Source organism: Belonocnema kinseyi, chromosome 2 (assembly GCF_010883055.1).
Source record: "Belonocnema kinseyi isolate 2016_QV_RU_SX_M_011 chromosome 2, B_treatae_v1, whole genome shotgun sequence".
Lineage (NCBI taxonomy): Eukaryota > Metazoa > Arthropoda > Insecta > Hymenoptera > Cynipidae > Belonocnema > Belonocnema kinseyi.
Genome location: NC_046658.1, coordinates 68,669,227 through 68,688,059, shown reverse-complemented (window position 1 = coordinate 68,688,059; position 18,833 = coordinate 68,669,227). Strand labels below are relative to the sequence as shown.

The window sequence follows — 18,833 nt, the reverse complement described above, 5'->3', positions numbered from 1 at the left end:
ATCTTAATTAAAATCCCTTCCGTACAAAAAAACTAACGGTTTTAACAGGTTGGGGGGTGCAAGTGGAAATAAATTTAAGAACGTTACGTTTTCGGTTGAAATATCGAGTTTTACAGATTTCGTTGAGAATTCATCTTTTTGGTTTTGAAAATTGGACTGGTTTGTAGTCAGTTCGTCTTTTTGGCTGGAAAATTCAACTAATTTATGCAAAATTCTCGTCTTTCGTTGAAAATTTGTCTTTTTGAGCAGAAAATTGATCTTTTTTAAAAAATCATTATTTTTAATGAGGGTTTAACTATTTTTTCGAAAATTAATTTTTCAAACTAATTAAACTATTTTTCAAAGAATTTTATTTAATAGTAAAAATTAATGTGTTCCTTCCAAATTTTTTACAGTGTAAAGTATAGAGGTTGAACTAATAAAAAAAAAAAAATTTTCTTTGTTTTTATTTACAAAATGGCGGCCTCAAAAATGTCCTTTTCAGCTTTCGCTCAAATATTTCGGGAACGGTTGACACGAAATAAACAAAATTTAAAATCTGTATAGTTTTGGCTATCGTGTAAACTACAATAAGAATTTTGTTTGAAAAAAATGGCGGACTTTTGAATTTTTTTACCTCATTTTTGCTAGTTAAATTGCTCATAACTTTGTTAAATAACAATATTCGTTCATGATCGTAGTTCACACGATAGACACACTTGCAAAATGAGCTATACAAATTTCAAGTCAATCGGTTAATTAGTTTCCAAATAAATTTGTCGAAGGTGTCAAAAAATTTAGTTTTGAGAAAATCGAGTTTAAAGATTTCTATCGAGAAAGACAGCTCGAGCTCTGTAGCTGCTTCAACCTCTTTTATCCTTGTTCTCGACCCTGTAGACTTTTGAAATTAATTCTACACTATTTCTAGAAGTATTTACTAACAAAATATGAAGAAAAAATTTTTTCGATTTTTTGGAAAAATTATGACGTAAGTTAAAAATTAAAATTAAGTTTAAAAATTCAACTGTTTTGTGGAAAATTTATTTTTTTGAAAATTCGTCTTTTTGGGGAGAAAATTTATCTTCTTTTTTTAAAATAATTTTTGTTTGAGAGTTCAACTTTTTTCTCAAAAATCCATATTTTTTTAGATGAATGCGACCAGTTTTAAATTAGTTTTTTATCGTTCAAAATTAATTTTTCAAACTGGAAACGTAACTACTATATTCCTGGTTCAAAACTTATATATTTAGTTGAAAATGCATATTTTTGATTTTTATTAAAAACTACATTAATGATGAAAATTCATCTGTGTGGGCTTAAAATTGAAATATATTGTTGAGTCACCTTTTTTTCGTCGAAAATGTAACTGTTTTTTGCAAATTATTTACTTTCGATTGAAAATTCATACATGAAATACGAAATAATAAATCTTTCTTTTGACGGATGGGGGTCAATAATCACCCAAAATTGATCACGTAGTTTATGGATAACCCCATCAAATTTAATCGGGAATTTTAATCGTAAAGGTATCAAGACCAATGAAAATAATATTTAGTTTCTTTTATGTAATTTTCATTAATTAAAGTTCTGTTGTGTTACAACCTAAAATATTACACTTAAATTTTATAAGCAAGGCCACAAACTTAACAAACATTTTACATGTGATTCATTTAAAATTAGTCATAGTAATGGTTGTTAGTCATCATAATAAAACATCAGGCTTCGGACGTAAACCGTCACTTATCAATCAAATCCAACAATTCGCACTAATTGTCAATCAAAAACAATCGAATTTAGATCGACCACACAACCAAAAAGATAATAATTTAAGACGCCTTCCAGGCAATAATTACTGATTTCATCAAATAACAATTTCATAGTTATATACAACTACAGGAAGTACAAAGGTACCACTGAAAAATAATATCGCTTTCTCGCCATATAAAATTACAATATGTACATTGTACATTCGTAGAAAGTAACGCTCCAAAGCCCATCGATAATATTATGTTACTTGAATATAATAACAATATTTCTATAAGACTACGATATACATATGTTACAAATTATAGCATTAACTCAATATAGACGCAGCAAAACTTGAAGTTTGGCACGACATTCTCTGTAAAATTATAATATGCAGCGAAAAGAAAACAAACAAGTGAATTAGAATCGCAACACTTGCTTTGAAACGCAAAGTCTTAAAGATAAAGAGATAAATTAATTTAGCCAGTTCATTCGTTTCGAAAATTATAATTATCAGCAAGTGTTGCGTTCTTAATCCACCGAAACGCGAACTTTATTTTGATTGTCTGTGGCTAATTACAATTTTTTGAGAGCCTTTAAAATTGTAGGTTTCTTAGGCTTCACCGTTTTCATTTTTCAGCCAATTATGTACAATTTTTTTATTTTTACTATTAAGATTTTTTCTCATTTGGATCAAAATTCTATTCTCATTTTTAAACTCGTACATTAAAAATTAAAAATAATTACAAAATTGATATAAAACAAAATCCTTCGTGGAAGAGTTAAAAATATTTAAAGCTTTCGAATTAGTCCGTTTAAACGTTTTAAATAAATCAATCCTGGAAATTGAAAAACTCACTGGATTGAAAATACTTTTGATTCTGATAAGAGGACGAAATTTGTAACAACTTCGGACATTGATTAAAACGAGATAAAATCTGTTAATTAAAATTTAAATCATAAATTTTATCAGCATAAATGGCGATTTACATTCTGAATACAAAAAAGCAAAAAATGCGAAAAACAAGTTTGTGAAAACCAGCTGATTGGAGTATTATCCTGGTATCAGGTTTTACTGGTGTATTACTTTTGCTGTATTTTCATCGCTAATATTTTTACTATCATTAACTTACCAATTAGCTACTACTAGTGCGACAATAAATGGCTTTCAACCCCTAGTCAATTAGTTTAGAATAAGCTACATGGAAGAACAGACCTTCAGTCGTAGCAAACGGAAGCTAGTTTTAGAATTTTAAACCAATCATCAAATTGCGTGGTTTCCACTCGATTTCCTTTTTATTTAACAATCGACTATGCGAGTAGGTCTTTTAATTAATTCTTATTTTCTTTACTGTGGAAAAAAGCGGAAATGAATGCATTGTGTTGCCAGAGTCGTACTACGAAACTAGAAAATTAAATATATAACGACGCGATAACTTTAACAATATACTCATTTTTACGATATCACAGTTAATACACGTAAATCTTGTTAATGTTACGCCGAAACAATAGAAATTTCGAAAAAAAATACTTCCACTAACACAATGACGCTTTGCCCATCAATCCCTAATTAAAATCTAATTTTGTTTCGTACTTAAAAGTATAAAAATTTTTCCAAAACGCACTCGATATAAATAATGCAAACACGGAAAAACGTTTTTAGATTGTATAAATAAAAAATTCGTTGGTAAAATTGACCATAAAATAAATGCTTCATAGTCTTTTCTGGGACATAAACCTCTCCCAAAGTAAAATAAATTCCTTTTAAATATATTTCGGCCTCAAAAGGAACAAAAAGAATTTGATTTACGGTACGTTTTGGAAAAAATGAGGATTCCAAGCGTGGAGAAAATTTACAATAATTTTACAAGGAAAAACTCTTTTCCTTTTAGAAACAGACTTTTCAAAATTACTTATAAAACTTAAAATTTACGATTTTCGAGAATTTAACAATTTCTGCTTTGCGAAATTTCGATTTTTTCGCTGATGTAAAAAATTCAGGAAATTAAAAGAAAAACGTATTTTATATATGAATGGATAAATTAAAAGAGAATATCATACAGTAAATTCCCCCAATCCTTTTCGAAAATTGTATACACTTTGAGACAAAGCCTTCTCGAAGATAATTGCTTATAACATTTTCAATTCAAAAATTCACCAAAACGCGCTTGCGAAAAATTGAAGCTCGTTGTGTTCTTTTACTACATGACATTCTTTTCTTGTACTTCGGCATTGAACGAAAACCAGCTAGGTCGCTAGACTAGCTACGATTACATGAAAAGGCCTTTGCAGCACATCTGTTGAAATTTAGAAGAATTCGATTTTTCAATTATTAAAGAATTCATTTTGAACTTTAATTATCCCAACTTGGTAGAGCTAGAAATTTAAATTTGAAGCATTATAAATTATAAAGTTACAATTAATTTAAAGCCACATTGATAACGCTCCTTATAAAATAAATAATAAAAAGTTCAATAGTAAAAAAAAAGAATTCTCTAAAAAATACATTTAAAAAAAGACATGCTGCGGTGTATATTGAAATCCGAGTGCACTACGTTTATAATTGGTGAATCGTGTGAACTAATAAACTGTATACCAGACAATTGTTAGGAAGAGCTTGTATCACGCGGGCGGAGCCCTGTAAAAATATACCTTTCTCTCTATATAATATTGTATTCTACACAAGAAAACCTACAAGGCTTGCAGTTCGAGACTCGCCTCTATCCTTTAAATTCCTTTTTCTATTTTTTTAAACTTATTACCATGCGTTTATTACAAAAATAAGCCGAAATCTCGGCCTGCAATTCTTTGTGAAAAATAAGAGATCTAGAAGCGAGTCCGAATTCAGTGCCTGTACTCGCCTCTCGAGGACTATGTAATTATATACAGCTTAATTGAAAAAGATCTAAAAAGCCAAAAAGAGTAGAAAAGGGCGAAAACGATACATCTTTTAATTTAAATTTGACTTCGAATGAGCGTCTCACGATGATACTTTAATCGTCATTTTGTTAATAATTATTATTATGGTGATGATATAACCTGCCACATGCACACTGTCATGTCAATCTTTATCCAGAATCAAAACTGAATTCATCTCCTCTTTGGTAAAACAAAAAAAAACTTAGTCCTAAAATTAAAACAGTTCTCGTACATGAGTACTTTGGTGTCTAATAATATTTTTTTTATCGAATACAAACGAGGATTAAAAGCAATCCTCGTCTCGTATAAAATTTCTCGAAAACTGAGAGCCAGCTTCAGTAATCATCCTGGATAAATTCGCGTGTACGCGGTACGTTAAATATATTCTCTTTAAATATATTATCAATTTCTCTAATGAATAGTTATCAATTGTATCTCTATACATATCTACAGAAGGAATCTAATATAGATCTATTTTCAATTATTAAACTCTCTATGAATTAATATTTATATAATAATCGCTCGCAACAGTTGTAAAGATTGCCCAACCTTCCCCTACGCGATTGCGTTTATCTTTTCTGTACACTCAACTCGAATCACGCGGATTCAAGTTCATTCATAATTTAATTTGATATATGTTTAATATATCTATATATATAATATTTATAATATTTATAGGTTGATATACAGATATTAATCTTTAAATTTTACATTTCTAATATTGCTTCCAGTTTAGTGCTACTCTTTTCATTTTGGCATTTAGCGAGTTTCAAAACCTGAGCAACCGCTAATACCGAAGAATCGCGATTTTCTCGTGATGTATATAGTGCGGTTGTGAGACGAGAAACGTTATCTTTAAAATTAATAGTACGTTCACTTAGGTCCCTAGACGAATTTTTGCGAGACTGGCAACGACAAAGTGACTATTTTCAGAACCGGTTTTCTTTTCTACTAAAGAGGTGTTTTTTCGGACCTCTTTTTTGAAAATCAACCCAACTCGTGAAGCAAATTGCTTTGTGATAGTTCCGTTGCTATTTCGGGTGCTCCGCTCGAAATTTGTTCGCGTAATCACCAAGAACTCGACGATTGGCTGACGCGACTGCGAACAGACATCGCTCTGTGATGTATTACCCCTTGACCTGTTTAAGATAACGGTTGCCCTCGCCCCACTCTCGCCAACGTCGACGTCGCTTGTCACTGTTTGAAAAGTCGTTGCTCGTGGATCTCCTTTTGGCCTTGGGTGGACCCTCGGGTTTTGAACCGCCACTGAATCCCTGCGAATTATGCGCTCGACTCTGGCTTATCACCGTGCTAACGCCTGCAAGATTCAGAAGCGCGTCCGCACCCTCTGCGATCTTTCGCTGCTCGTCGAAATCAGCTCCTAAACTCTCCACATTCGGACATCGCTTGCTACTGGAAAGATTTTTTTTCATTATATTCACCTTGTAGGAATTCAGATTTAAAATCGGCCACATCTAAATATAAAATACTATATAAATTAATGCAGGGTAGACAACGTTTTAACCGGGAATTTTATGAGACCGAGAATTTTATGAATTAAAACAAAAGCCTAAGTTTGATTTCAACAGTTTTTTAAATAATTAGTTGAATTTTTATATTTTTCAATTGCGGTGTAATCAAGTTTACAATGCGTAATTCGAAAATCTTCCACTTACAATATTTCAATTTTGGATTTTAAGTTTTAAAAGTACATTTTTCATTTACAGAATTTTATTTAAATATAATGATTGTAATGATTTTTAAAATTAAACTATACGTTGAGGATTAACAAGTGAATAATAATTTATTTTACAAGATGATTCGAAATCAGTTTAACATTAAAGAATTTACAGATATAAACATTATAAATTAAACTACTTCAATTGGAAAGTCTTCGTAGTTAAACAAATATAAACGCTCAATTTAAACTTTCCAAACTATTCTTTATTTTATAATAACTTTAAAATAAAATATTAATAATTAAAGGCTTTTATTAAATTTAAAATATTGTTTTAGTCTAAAATTTGAAAATTTGAATTTTTTTAATTAAGAAAAATTGTAAGATTGTTGAATTTTGATGTACAATAAATATTGAAAAAATGTTCCTACAAAAATTTAGAAGGTCTGAAAAGATTCAAAATTAATTAAAAATTGGAAATGATTTCAAATAATTTAAACGAAGTGTTTGCATATACCGACAAAATCCGGCTATTCGTACCCAAATTTTAGTGGAAATGGCCCGCGACCTGATTTAAAATAAAATATAGATTTTTGCAGTTTTCTCACAAAAACCTAGAAGCCTTTTAAGAATTATGGAAGGCTTCAAAGGAATAAAAAACATTTTCATAAGATTCCTAGGAAAGTTGCAAAAAAAAACATTTTTAATTTTTCAGAATTAAAAAAATGTTTAGCAAGAATTCGAATCATTTAAAAAGATGTTTAGAAGAACTGAAAAATTTCAAGATCAACTTAAAATTTGAATCAATTTAAAACAACATGTAGACGTTTCAAGAGTTTCAAATAAAATTTTGAAGCTTTTTAAAGATTTTTAAACTATTTAAAATTAAAATAATTTAATATTTTAAAAAGGGTTCAGTTTATAACAAAAATTTAATCGTTTAAATTTTAATATTTCAAGCTTAAAGTCGCTTAAAATTATTTGCAGTTATCAAATGAAAAAAAAAAACTTTAGAGTTCCAATTTTTTTATTTCATTGACCGCGACAAATGTTTGCAAACTGAGAAATGAGCGAGAATTTTTTTATGTGACTAAAACGGCCACCCTGAAGTTAAAGAATTTTCATTTGCAAACCTTCAAAATCTAAGTACCTATATAAAAAAACGTTACAAATAAGTGCATTTTTTAAAATGAAGTTGATTGGTAGCCAGGCTTTCACAGTTTTCAGTGTGAATGATTTGTTAACGACAGCAGTGGGAATTGAAAAATATTGTTTCCGACGAAATTTTAAAGCTTTTTTTGTGACATTTGTTAATAAAATCTCAAAAAAGTATCTTAAATTCCGGATTCTTCTATAAAAACGATAAAACATGATTTTCCTTAAGTACTGAAAATACTATACAAATTTTGATTAAAACCAGTGAAGGAACGTATGAAGTACTTCGAACTTATCTAAGAAGTAAATATTCAAAAACTATTTTGTATGAAATTGTGAAGCAACCCTATGGAAGTTATTAATTGTCAAATTGAGATTTATGCTTGACCAGATTAAGCAATCATCATTGAAAATAAACAAAATTTACAAAATTACAAAATTTTATTGTAATTCTATGGGTAAAAATTGTGTTAAAAATACTATTTGGGTTTCCAATTTTAAATTTAAATTTTAAAAATTCGTTTAAAATTGCCGATTATCAATGAATGGTCAATTATTCCTCAATCTGAATCGTTTTTAATTTCTAAGTGTCGTCTAATTATGAATTTACGAACTTAAAATTATTTTAAAATAATTTATGAAGCTGTAATCATAAAATTTGAAACAACTGCAATGTTAAATTGATAACCTAAAAATCGATTGTAATTTTTAACAGATTTAAATTATTAATTGCAAAAATCTACCACATTCAATTACTATTCAAAATAAATTCCATAGTTCAATACAAATTCTTCGAAACTGTGTTTAAAAATGGTTAAATTTAAAAATGGATGAATTTGAAAGTAAACGATTAAAAATTCATACTATAAGAATACAAATGTTTTACCCTTTTTACTTTTCTAGTCTGAATTTCAAATCATAAAAAGATTACAAAGTGAAAGACTTGAGAAAATGTTACAGATTATAGTTTTGAAACTCATTTTCCTCTTTTTTTTCGGTAGACTAAAATCGTGTTTGTAAATTCAGTAAAATCGTTTTTTAAATATCAATTTCGAGACGTTTCCAGACTACATGGAACTGAAGAAAGTTCGTGTCCATATGGACTTTGAACATTAAATTTTGAAGTGAAATTGCAATTAAAGAAAAAAACTGAGAATTAGAATTCTAGCAAACTTTTGATGAAAAAAATTACTGGAATTATTATTTTTCGTATGTATTCTTTTTTGTTTGTAGGTTTGTCGCAAGTGAAATTCATAAATCTATTCTTTTATCCTACGAGGGTAGTTCAATAAGTCCTTAGAATGACCAACAGATGGCGCGCGAATCGCTCCAAATCATCTGTTTTCAGTCAGCACCACTCCCGACTAGCAGTCGCATAAGTCGAAATCGTGAAGAATTTTTTCGTCGATTTGTGACTGTGGATGAAACATGGATACACCATTAAACTCCTGAGACAAAGGAACAATCCAAACAGTGGATTTCCACAGGCGAACCAGCTCCAAAGAAGGCAAAGACCGTAAAGTCAGCTGGTAAGGTTATGGCTACAGTTTTTTGGGATGCACGTGGAATTATACTTATTGACTACTTGGAAAAGGGTAAAACAATCACTGGTGAATATTATGCATCATTATTAGAGCAGCTGAAAGAAGAAGTTAAAAAAAAAACGACCACATTTGGCGAGAAAAAAAATTCTCTTTCATCACGACAACGCCCGAGTTCACCAATGCATCGTTTAAATGGCTAAAATTGAAGAACTAAAATTCGAATTGGTCGAACACCCACCGTTTTTATACTTCATTCTAAGGACTTATTGAACTACCCTCGTACCTTATAATATATCATATTATTATTTCAAGAAAGTTATTAATTTCATAAATTTCGCGCTTGACCCCTTTTGTATTTTCACTCTTCACTTTAAATCTAAATCATTAAAAATTGCATAATTTCATCCGATTGTAGCGACTGGAAAGGTTTTCCTGCTAATTTTTTTTGAATTCCTGGTAAAAAAAATTCGCTCTCATTTCCCAGTTTCAAAAAATTATCGGCCACTTCCGGGATGTCCGGTCTAGTGGACACATTATACTGATCTGAATTATTCTCGGCAGTTAACGAGAGCAATTCAAATTACTGAAGGAACTACTTAGAACATGAAAAATCATTACGCACTTTTCGAGCTTGATAGAGGTAATGCAACTATACGTGTGATCCTCACTAGAACTCCTGGTGATCACCGGAACTAGCTTCTCCAGTTCCGGCAGCTTTCTCTTGCGATCTAGGCAATAAAACAAAACCTTTAGATATCATCCGAAGGCAATTTACCTTTAGAAAAAAAATCCACATACCTTTATTGTGATTCAAAATAATAGGTCCGTGTTTAAATGATAACATCGCAGCTGCCGCGGCGTCAACATCGCTGTCGACTTCGGCCTCGGGACTGTCGCAGATATTGCTCGACGCGAGTCTTTTTGAGAGATAAGGAAAGAGGACTGGATCCGGAAGTCGTGTGCTGACACTCTTCCTCGGGATTTTTTCGGGAGACGAAATATTTTGAGCAGATGGGGGAGGGAAGGGAGCACGAGAAAGCGCTTGTATCAAATTCGGTCGATATTGTGCATCCACCATCCACAACGAGCCCTTTCCCAAATTCTGAAAATTAATTAATTTCATTATTATCAAATTTGAAAAGTCACTATAAGATTTTCGTTAAAAGTGAGTGAAACTTACTGGTGCCTTTTCCACTTTCCGGAAGCACTTATTGAGACTCAGGTTATGCCTCACCGAGTTTTTCCAGCCGGTCGGCGCATTCCGAAAATAGGGAAAGTGGTCCAGAATCCAAGCATAAACTTCTTTCACTGGTAGAGCTTTTACTGGACTGTCCTCAATCGCCATGAAAATCAAACATGAGAAAGAATAGGGAGGCTTGCTACTTCTATGGAGGTGAGGATCATAAGGTATGTGGGTTGGGTGTTTGTTGCGATTAGAAACGGGAAGATTATTGTTGCTCAACGAAATTTTCGACTGATTACTTTGTGCTCCTTCGAATTGCATCCTTTCTTGGAAGATTTGTGAAACCTTCTGATGACTCTTGCCCGAGGAATGGATGCTTTGACTCTGAACTGAACTCGGACTTTTGCCATTACTGTCTGAAAAGTATACGAAAACGGTGTCTTAAATTCTCTTGAATTATTATATTATATCAGATTTGTATTCTATACAATTGTCAGGCCTCAGTCCCCATGGGATAAAATATAGGGACCAAAGGGTACTTTTTTGTGACGCGCATAGGGTAATTTATGCACGCTCAAAGGATAACAAATTCAGGATAAATTAAAAAGATTTCAAGACAATTTAAATTAAATAAAAAATAATTCAAACAAATTGGTAACAATTTTTTAAATAAAATAATAATTCAATTGACTTTCGTAAAATCGGACGGAATTTAAGGTAAATTTAAGGTTGTAATCTTTTGAAACGATCCAAAATACTTCAAATACTTTAAAACCTTTTAAAATCATTAAAAAATTGTAAAGCTCTTGAAAATACCAAGGTATTTGCAGGAAAACCTTAAAATACTTCAAATCCGTTGATCATTTTATCAATTGAATCTCAGGATCAATTACATAAAAGCGTTTGAAAAGTCAAAAAATCCATTGATTTAAGTAAATTTAGAAGAATTCGAATGAATTAAACAAATTCAAAATAATTCCACAGAATATAAAAGAATTGAGGATCTTTTAATAAGAATGCAAGCCGAATTCCAAAAACTAATTTCAAATTTATTTAAATCTTTGAAAGTCTACGAAATTTAGTAAAACTCTCTGAAATCTGGCGATATTTCCTGAAATTCTGAAAAACTGTTTGAAATCGAGAGCATTAGAAAACCCTAATTGTAATTGAAATCCTCGGGAATCTAAGAGAATCCCGCGAAGTCTTTCATAATATCTTTAAAATCTTATAGGTCCTATAAAATATTTCCGTATCTTCCGAAATTCTAGAAAATTCTTTATTCTAAAATATTTCCAATACTTTGAAATTCTTTGAAAGTGATGAGATTAATTTTTAAAAATTTATTGGAATCTTGTAAGATTCTCTAAAATATTTCAAATTCTTTGAAACCCTACAAATACCTCACAATGTATTAACATACATTGAGAGTTTTAAAACCCCTCGAAATCATTAAAATCCTCGAGAATATTATAAAATGCTATGAAATATTTTATATTACCATAAAAAACCATAAAAGCTTTTAAATCCCTTCAAATTAATGAAATTAATTAAAACTTCGTTAGAATATTTGCAAATTTCCTAAAATATATCAAATAAAAATCTCTTAAAAATGCTTAAAAATACCTAAAAATATTTTAAAATCTCTTAAAATTTATGAAATCTATTGACATTTTCTCAGAATCTTTAAAAATACCCTGAAATACTTTTAAAGAATTCAAGCCAATTCTGAAATAAGTATACACCTGAATTAAATAGTGCTTAACCCATGAGATAATTTATAGAAAGAAAAGTGACTAATATAATCTTTTCACTTTAAAAAGATGACGAAAAAGTGACCAAAAGTAACTGTGTAACAACCCTGATTATTTTGTTATTTACTTCTCACAGGAATTCCCTGAATTTTGCTATTTTTCCCAAAATGCCTCACTTTTGGACTTTTTTTCTTATTATTAATATCGTCAAAGTTACATTTTAGACTGCAATTAGGGTATCATAGGGACCAAATCTCAAAAATAGGGCACTGTAGGGACCTGAACCTAATATAGGGTACAATAGAGGATATAGGAGCCGGTATGCGAGGCCTAAATTTAATTTAATTTATTTAATACCTGGTGAATAGCTGTCGTCCAGGCTCGATACAGAGTTCGTATTTTCCGAGAGGTCAGCGCTGTCCTCGCAAATATTGTTGTTCAAGACATTCTCGACTTTGGCGTTCTTGGAAGGATTCGAAATCTCGAGACTCTTCAGCAGATTCTGCTGATGGAGCCAAGTAAGAGAAGTCAAATCGTCATCGGACTGATTACTTTTCTCGATTGACTTCTCGCTTCTAGGACTCCCTACGGTCAACTCGTCTGTGGAGCTGCCTTCAGTCGGGATGTCTTCTTCTTTCACAGAATAAACAGCTTCTCCACAGTCGAGTACATGCGTAACGGTCAAACCAACAGCGGTTTCCATGTTTGATGTATCCGGCCTATCTGGTGCCATTCTCACGCGTTCCTCGATGTATTTATTATCACTGCAAAATAAATATAAACGCATGTATCAGGATATCATAGGAAATGCTTGGAAACACCAACAAGTCCTCCTAAAACTTGAATTCCGATGCGTTCCAAATTGTAAAACGGATATTGAGGTTCCAAGGCGATCTAAGTTTTTTCAAGATTTCAAAGCGTTTTAGTTAAATTTGCGTAAGGCAAATTTTAGAACTTCATGAATTGATAAGCAATCCAAAATTATAAACAACCAGAGTTAATCTTGGTAAACACAAATTAAACTGTCATTGTTGCTCATTTTAAATACAAAAATTGAAAGTATATTTTGTGGTTATCTGATTTATTTAGACCTGAGTAACTCTTGCTGAAAAAATTAAGATGTGACAACTGATAATTATGATATTTTTTCCCTTAATAGCGATATCACCATTGTCAGTATCAAGTTTCAATAACTCAGGCTAACAAAAAACTTATATTATTGCATTGTGTCACAATGTGGTCACAACTCAGGTGTCCATGATCCACATTTTTAAATTATGGCATGATCGCTTTCAAATATTGCTAGACTGCGCATTGTTATTAGAAAAATTCATATTTTTAGAAAATATTAAGGCAAATTGAACATTGATTGTTGACATTTATATACAAAAATTTAATAAGTGCCCACTAAAATCCCGACCAAACATGCGCTGGTCAGTTTTTTTGGTGCACATTTCTAATAATAGCCAAATTTGGATGCATATGACTTTAAAAAATCTGAAATCTCTTCAATTCCCAATAACCTTAATTTGGAAGCTCATAAACTGCGAACCTTCTAAATTGTAATTGAATTTAAAGAAAAGCAGCAAACAAAATTTTAATTTCAAAGAATTAAAATTCAAAGTCATTTAACTTTTAAACTCGTTTGAAGTGGAAAAAGGGTTCAAAATCGTTTAAATTTGAATGCAGATACTCAGCTTTTAATGCATTAATTACGTAATTGCGTCTTCAATTTCTAAAACCTATGAAACTAGTTATTTGCTTTCCTCCTATTTGGGCGCACTATTTGAAAACTAGATTGTATACCAAACGATAACTTACGATGAGGCATCAATCACAGGAAAATATATATTTTTCTAACCTTATATAACTTACCCTGATATTTTTTAGGGTGCGCATAACAAATCTGAAGTCAGATTTTCAAAAGTCGAAATGAGTGATCTAATATGGCGATCTAAGCCTAAAAGTATTTTAACTATCATGAAACTGAGTTTGATAAATTAAAAATTACTTACTCTGTGGTATGTTGCAGCCAGATAAAAAAATGCTAAAGGGCTTATTTAATTTTAAAGACCATAAAATACATTTTTATACGTGGGCCCCTACATTAGATCTGCCATTTCAAATTTTGAAATTCGCAATTTCATAAAAAAAACGCCAGGGTAAGTGACGTTGAGTTCTCAAAGTGGATGTAAAAACCGTGCTTTGAACTTTGATCCGTCAGATTTCTCATGCCAATATTCACCTCAAGTTAAAAATTTTCTCTGATTGGTGTCTATTCATAAGGTATGGTTTGGCACTCTTTAAATGTTATCCGTTAACTGTAAAGTTTTAGTTTTAGAGTTGACGAAGTTTGAAGGGCATTTTTGAAGATGTACTATTTAAACGGAAAAATGTTTTCGTAAATTGTTTGAGCAATTGAAAAACTTAACATACTACCATTTGCGGAATCTTCTGGGAAAAAATGGTGGAAAATTATCAAACCGAATGGCTTATCTGTTATGCAACATAAAAAATATATTTTTATATTTATAATAAAAATAATTCTGTCAAGGAAAAATATTTTAATGATTAAAGGACACAATATTTTTTGAAAAATGAATATTCTAACAAATCCAATTTAAAAAACACATTTAAAAAATCAAAACAAAATCTCCCGGGCTGAAAAAATTTGTTTGAAAATTCAAACATCGCGCAGATTTGGTGAAAAATCACGTGATAAAGTTGTTCTCTAACTTTAAGTTTCTCCTAGTTTTGCGAAGCAACTAGTGCTCTATTGGTGGTGCAAGATCGATTCTGTTGCCAACTAACCAACCGGAGACACGTCACGCGAGAAATGAATAGTGCTCTTAAGTCTCTTAGCGTTTGTTGGATGCGCTTGTGTTTTTTTGGTGCACATCGCGGTGCACACTGCACACAGCATACACAACACGACACAACTACACAAGAACTTGTTTATCCGATAACAATGCGCGACAAAATGGCTACCGCGAATTCGAACCAGCTACAATCCAGGCCAAAATTTACCTTCACTAAACTCATTTTCCACAGAATAAGTTAAAATTTCTACCAAAAATATTATTAACCTAGAAATCTATTCAGAACTCTCGATCTAGTACAAAATCACAGTCGCCTCTTGATATTTAAAGAGATTTTAAAACATGGCGTCGCCCTTTGGAGTGCACGTTGCGAGTATTTTTGCATCGCTAATTACTCCATATCACTATGACGAAAAGTAATTTTTTCTCCGACAATAATTTTTCCTGTGCATTTAAAATGTCGTCTGCTAGGGTATTTAAACTCTTCTTTTTTCCAAACATCGACATGCAACGTGTTGAAAAAAACTGTCGACAGATTTTTGTTTTTGAAATCTAGAAAAGGAGCGAGGCGCTGCATTCCTTATTGTTTTTTTTTTTACAGAAAAATTAACTTTATATTTGTTGACTTTAGAGGAACTATTGGATATTTAGGAACTGTACAATTAAAGACTTGCGAGGTACACGATTGCATTACTTGTTGAATTCAAATATGGAGTTGATAGTGGATTACGAAACTTGAGCAAGCATAAAAATGGCCACAGCATCGCTTGCATACGGCAACAACACGGTTTTTCATAAAAATACTTGCAAAAAAACACATTCGAAATTTCAGGATAATTTGCTTTTACACATGTAACAACCAGACCGAATTTAGACAAATTTTGTTGCTCTATTTTGGATTTTTGCTGCCAATTTCGTCACACTTCGCGATCCTCCTTAATAATGTGAACAATAAAAGAAAAACACTTTTTGCACTTGTTTGAGTTTAAAAATGGTTATAATGGGGAGAATGATGCAGTTTTTCTTGGTGAACTGAATTTCCGAACGAAGTGGGCCATTCGACACATGATCCAGCGTTTTGCGTCTCCCGATTTATCACGGTCATTCCTTTTCCTGGATCGCGATCTGATCTATCAATTGAATTTATATTTCCGGGAGAGTTTTGGATGAGATTGAAATGGTTTTTTTCGAAAACTTACGTATTCACTCACGCAGACGTTGTTCAGGAGTAGATTTTCTATAACGACGAGCATCTCAAGCACTCTACACAACACCCAGCTGATCGGAACGCCATTTTTGACGTCATTTCAAATATCGAATCCAATCGAAAGGCCAAAGAATCGAATTTTTGATACCTTGACATTCAAATTTTCACTCGTCCATCATGTGTAAAAAATATATAATATATTACGACAGAAAATTACATAATTTAACACTTATGTTTTTGAGCAATATTTAAATCCCTTAAATATCAAACGAAAACATTTATTTTAATTTTTGGCCTTTATTCTAAACATTCTTTAACTTTCAGTTGAAAAAATTAATTTTCAAACAGAAATATGAAATTTCAAGAAAATAGTACAATTTTCAACTAAAATGATAAATCTTCAAATGAAATAGTTGAATTTTTAACAAAAACAAAGTTAATTTTCAACTGAATGTAACTAATTGTAACTAATTACATTTTCTGTTAAAAATATAATTCTTAACAACAAAAAAGCGGATTTGCAGCAAAATAGATACATTTTGTAATAAAGCAGTTACACTTGTAATTAAAAAAAATTGATTTTCGACAAAGTAGTAAAATTTTTAACCAGAGATGAATTTTTAATTAAAATGATGAATCTTGAGCAAACAAATTCATTTCTAACAACAATGCTTAACATTTAATCAATTAGTTGAATTTTAAACTCAACGAACAACGTAACCAAATTTTCTATTATAATTCAGAAATTATTTTTCTGAAAATACTAATTTTACTCTAAAAACGACTTGAAGTACTTTATTTATCTAAAATTTGGAAAAAGGAACTTTCGAAATGTGAGGAATTCTGACTTGACTCAGGAATTTTTTTTTAATTCCTTTCTTCTCAATCCGAATGACATTTCTTTAAAAAAATTCCGTTCCATGTCAAAAATTCCCTGTTCCAAGTTAAGATAAATGAAGAGTAAGCGAATCAAACGTAATAAATCAATTATTTGACCAAATTGAGAAAATGATTGTTTCTGTATGTTTGAAATATCATCAATTCGATTATCAACCCTGAGTCAGCGAAAAAAAATCTCACAGAGCAAAACATTGCAAAAGGTTTTTCTTATAACGGAAAAAAATCTTTCTCTGATAAAGTATATTCTTAATTACTTATTGCAATAAAAACGCTTTGGAAGCATGAGAAGCACTATACTAACTAATGGGCAAACTTCAGATTATCAATTTGAAATATAGATCTTTTCTTAAAAGTCTGTGAATATCATGTCATGGCTCATATAAAATTTCGAATTCATCTCTTGAATATTTTACGAAAAATGATTATTCAACGAACTACAATTCTTTTTTAGTAATTTATTTTTCAACTTCATACAAATAATATTATTATAAATATAATAAATTAATAAAAATAGTACGTAACTTTCAATGAGAAAAGTTTATAATACAATTATTGTTCTGAGCAACTAATATTATTCATTTTTATATCTTCAATATTTTTTATTTATAAATTTGGTTCCAAAATTCAATCATCTTTTGAAGACTAGTTAAGTTTTAAAGTTAAAATTTGTGTAAAGACCAGACATCATAAACAATCAGAAATTAAAAAATCCTTGTATTTTTAAGATATCCTCGGATTATTTTGAGCTAAGAAAAAAAATCGCATCACGCGTTATTAAGAAAAAAGATGTTTTCATCTTTAACAATTAAAACCCTCATTTTTCTCGAACAAAAAACAAGATATGAATAGCAATTCATAGTTAACGATTGTTCGGCTTCCTGAAATCTATTAAATTGTATCCTTTCCAGATGTTTATATTGTTTAATCCAATATTTTTTTTCAAAAATATAGACAAAATAGATCAAAATCGACTAAAATAGAATTTACTGTAACGAATTTTAATATTTTATTTTTGAAAACGATTGTTTTTATTTTACTGACTATGTCGAGAAAACATTCCTTGAGATTATTAAGTTTCCTGTGCCTCAAAATGAAGAGAAGTAGGTTTTCTCTAAAATTTAAGAAATATAGTTTTTACCGATTTAAAATCTCGTTTTTCTCGAAAACGAAGGAAAATATGAATAGCAGTTCAATATTCAAACTTGTCCACCGTACTGAAATCTACAAAATTATACGCTAACCAGATATTTATCTTGTTTATTTGAACAAATAAAAGTAGATTAGTATTGATTTTTTATATTTTTTCTTCTAATTTGTTCAAATGCACAAAATAAATATCTGGCATGGGTATCATTTTATAGATTTCAGGAAGGGGAACGGATTTGAATGTTGATACTCAACTAAAAAAAAAAACCGATTTTAAAATAAATATCTTAAAATTCGTCAAACCAAATGCTATTTTATTCGCCTTAATAGATTGTTTATTATTTTTTTAGCACAACATATACAACTGATAAAGGTACACTTTTATCGATTTCAGGAAGCTGACAATTTTTAAACTATCAACTGATATTTATATTTTGCAGTTTTCGAAAAAATGAGATTTTTAATCGGTGATAATATTTCTTCAGTTTTTGAGAAAACCCAATGTTTCTTTATTTTGAAGCTCTAAACCTTAATAATCTCATGAACATGTTCTTTACATAGTCAGTTAACTAAAAATGAACGTTTCTAAAAATAAAATTTTTAAGTTCGTTAAACTAAAAGCCATTTAAATCGGGTTTTATCAGTTTTTTCTATATTTTTGGAAAAATTGAATTAAACAATATAACCATCTGGAAAGGGTACAATTTAATAGACTTCAGGAAGCTGAAAAATGTTGAACTATGAACCGTTATTCATATTTTGGTCTATTTCGAGAAAAATGAGATTTAGAATCGGCAAAAATAATA

At 30.4% G+C, this 18,833-nt stretch overlaps 1 protein-coding gene across 2 annotated transcripts; it reads right to left on the bottom strand.

Annotated features, from left to right (window-relative positions):
* Positions 1–1,529: 1,529 nt before the first annotated feature.
* LOC117166957 (forkhead box protein N3-like) lies at positions 1,530–16,062 on the bottom strand. Of its 2 annotated transcripts, none has more exons than XM_033351449.1 (6): positions 15,974–16,062; positions 12,313–12,719; positions 10,202–10,620; positions 9,820–10,123; positions 9,644–9,749; positions 1,530–6,057 (listed from the first exon to the last, which is right to left on the bottom strand). In XM_033351449.1, exons 2-6 carry the CDS (start codon positions 12,686–12,688, stop codon positions 5,772–5,774), a joined length of 1,491 nt encoding a protein of 496 aa, XP_033207340.1. In that variant the 5' UTR covers positions 12,689–12,719; positions 15,974–16,062; the 3' UTR covers positions 1,530–5,771. The 2 variants fall into 2 exon arrangements, with proteins under 2 accessions (XP_033207340.1, XP_033207341.1); XM_033351450.1 differs by having other exon boundaries at positions 1,530–6,054.
* Positions 16,063–18,833: the final 2,771 nt, after the last annotated feature.

Coding starts and splice junctions, on each gene's coding strand:
- LOC117166957 (XM_033351449.1), bottom strand. CDS start 12,688: ATGGCACCAGATAGGCCGGATACATCAAACATGGAAACCGCTGTTGGT. Junction 10,621..12,312: donor GGACGACAGCTATTCACCAG/GTATTAAATAAA, acceptor TATACTTTTCAG/ACAGTAATGGCAAAAGTCCG. Junction 6,058..9,643: donor ACCTCTATCAAGCTCGAAAA/GTGCGTAATGAT, acceptor AAATCTTTCCAG/TAGCAAGCGATGTCCGAATG.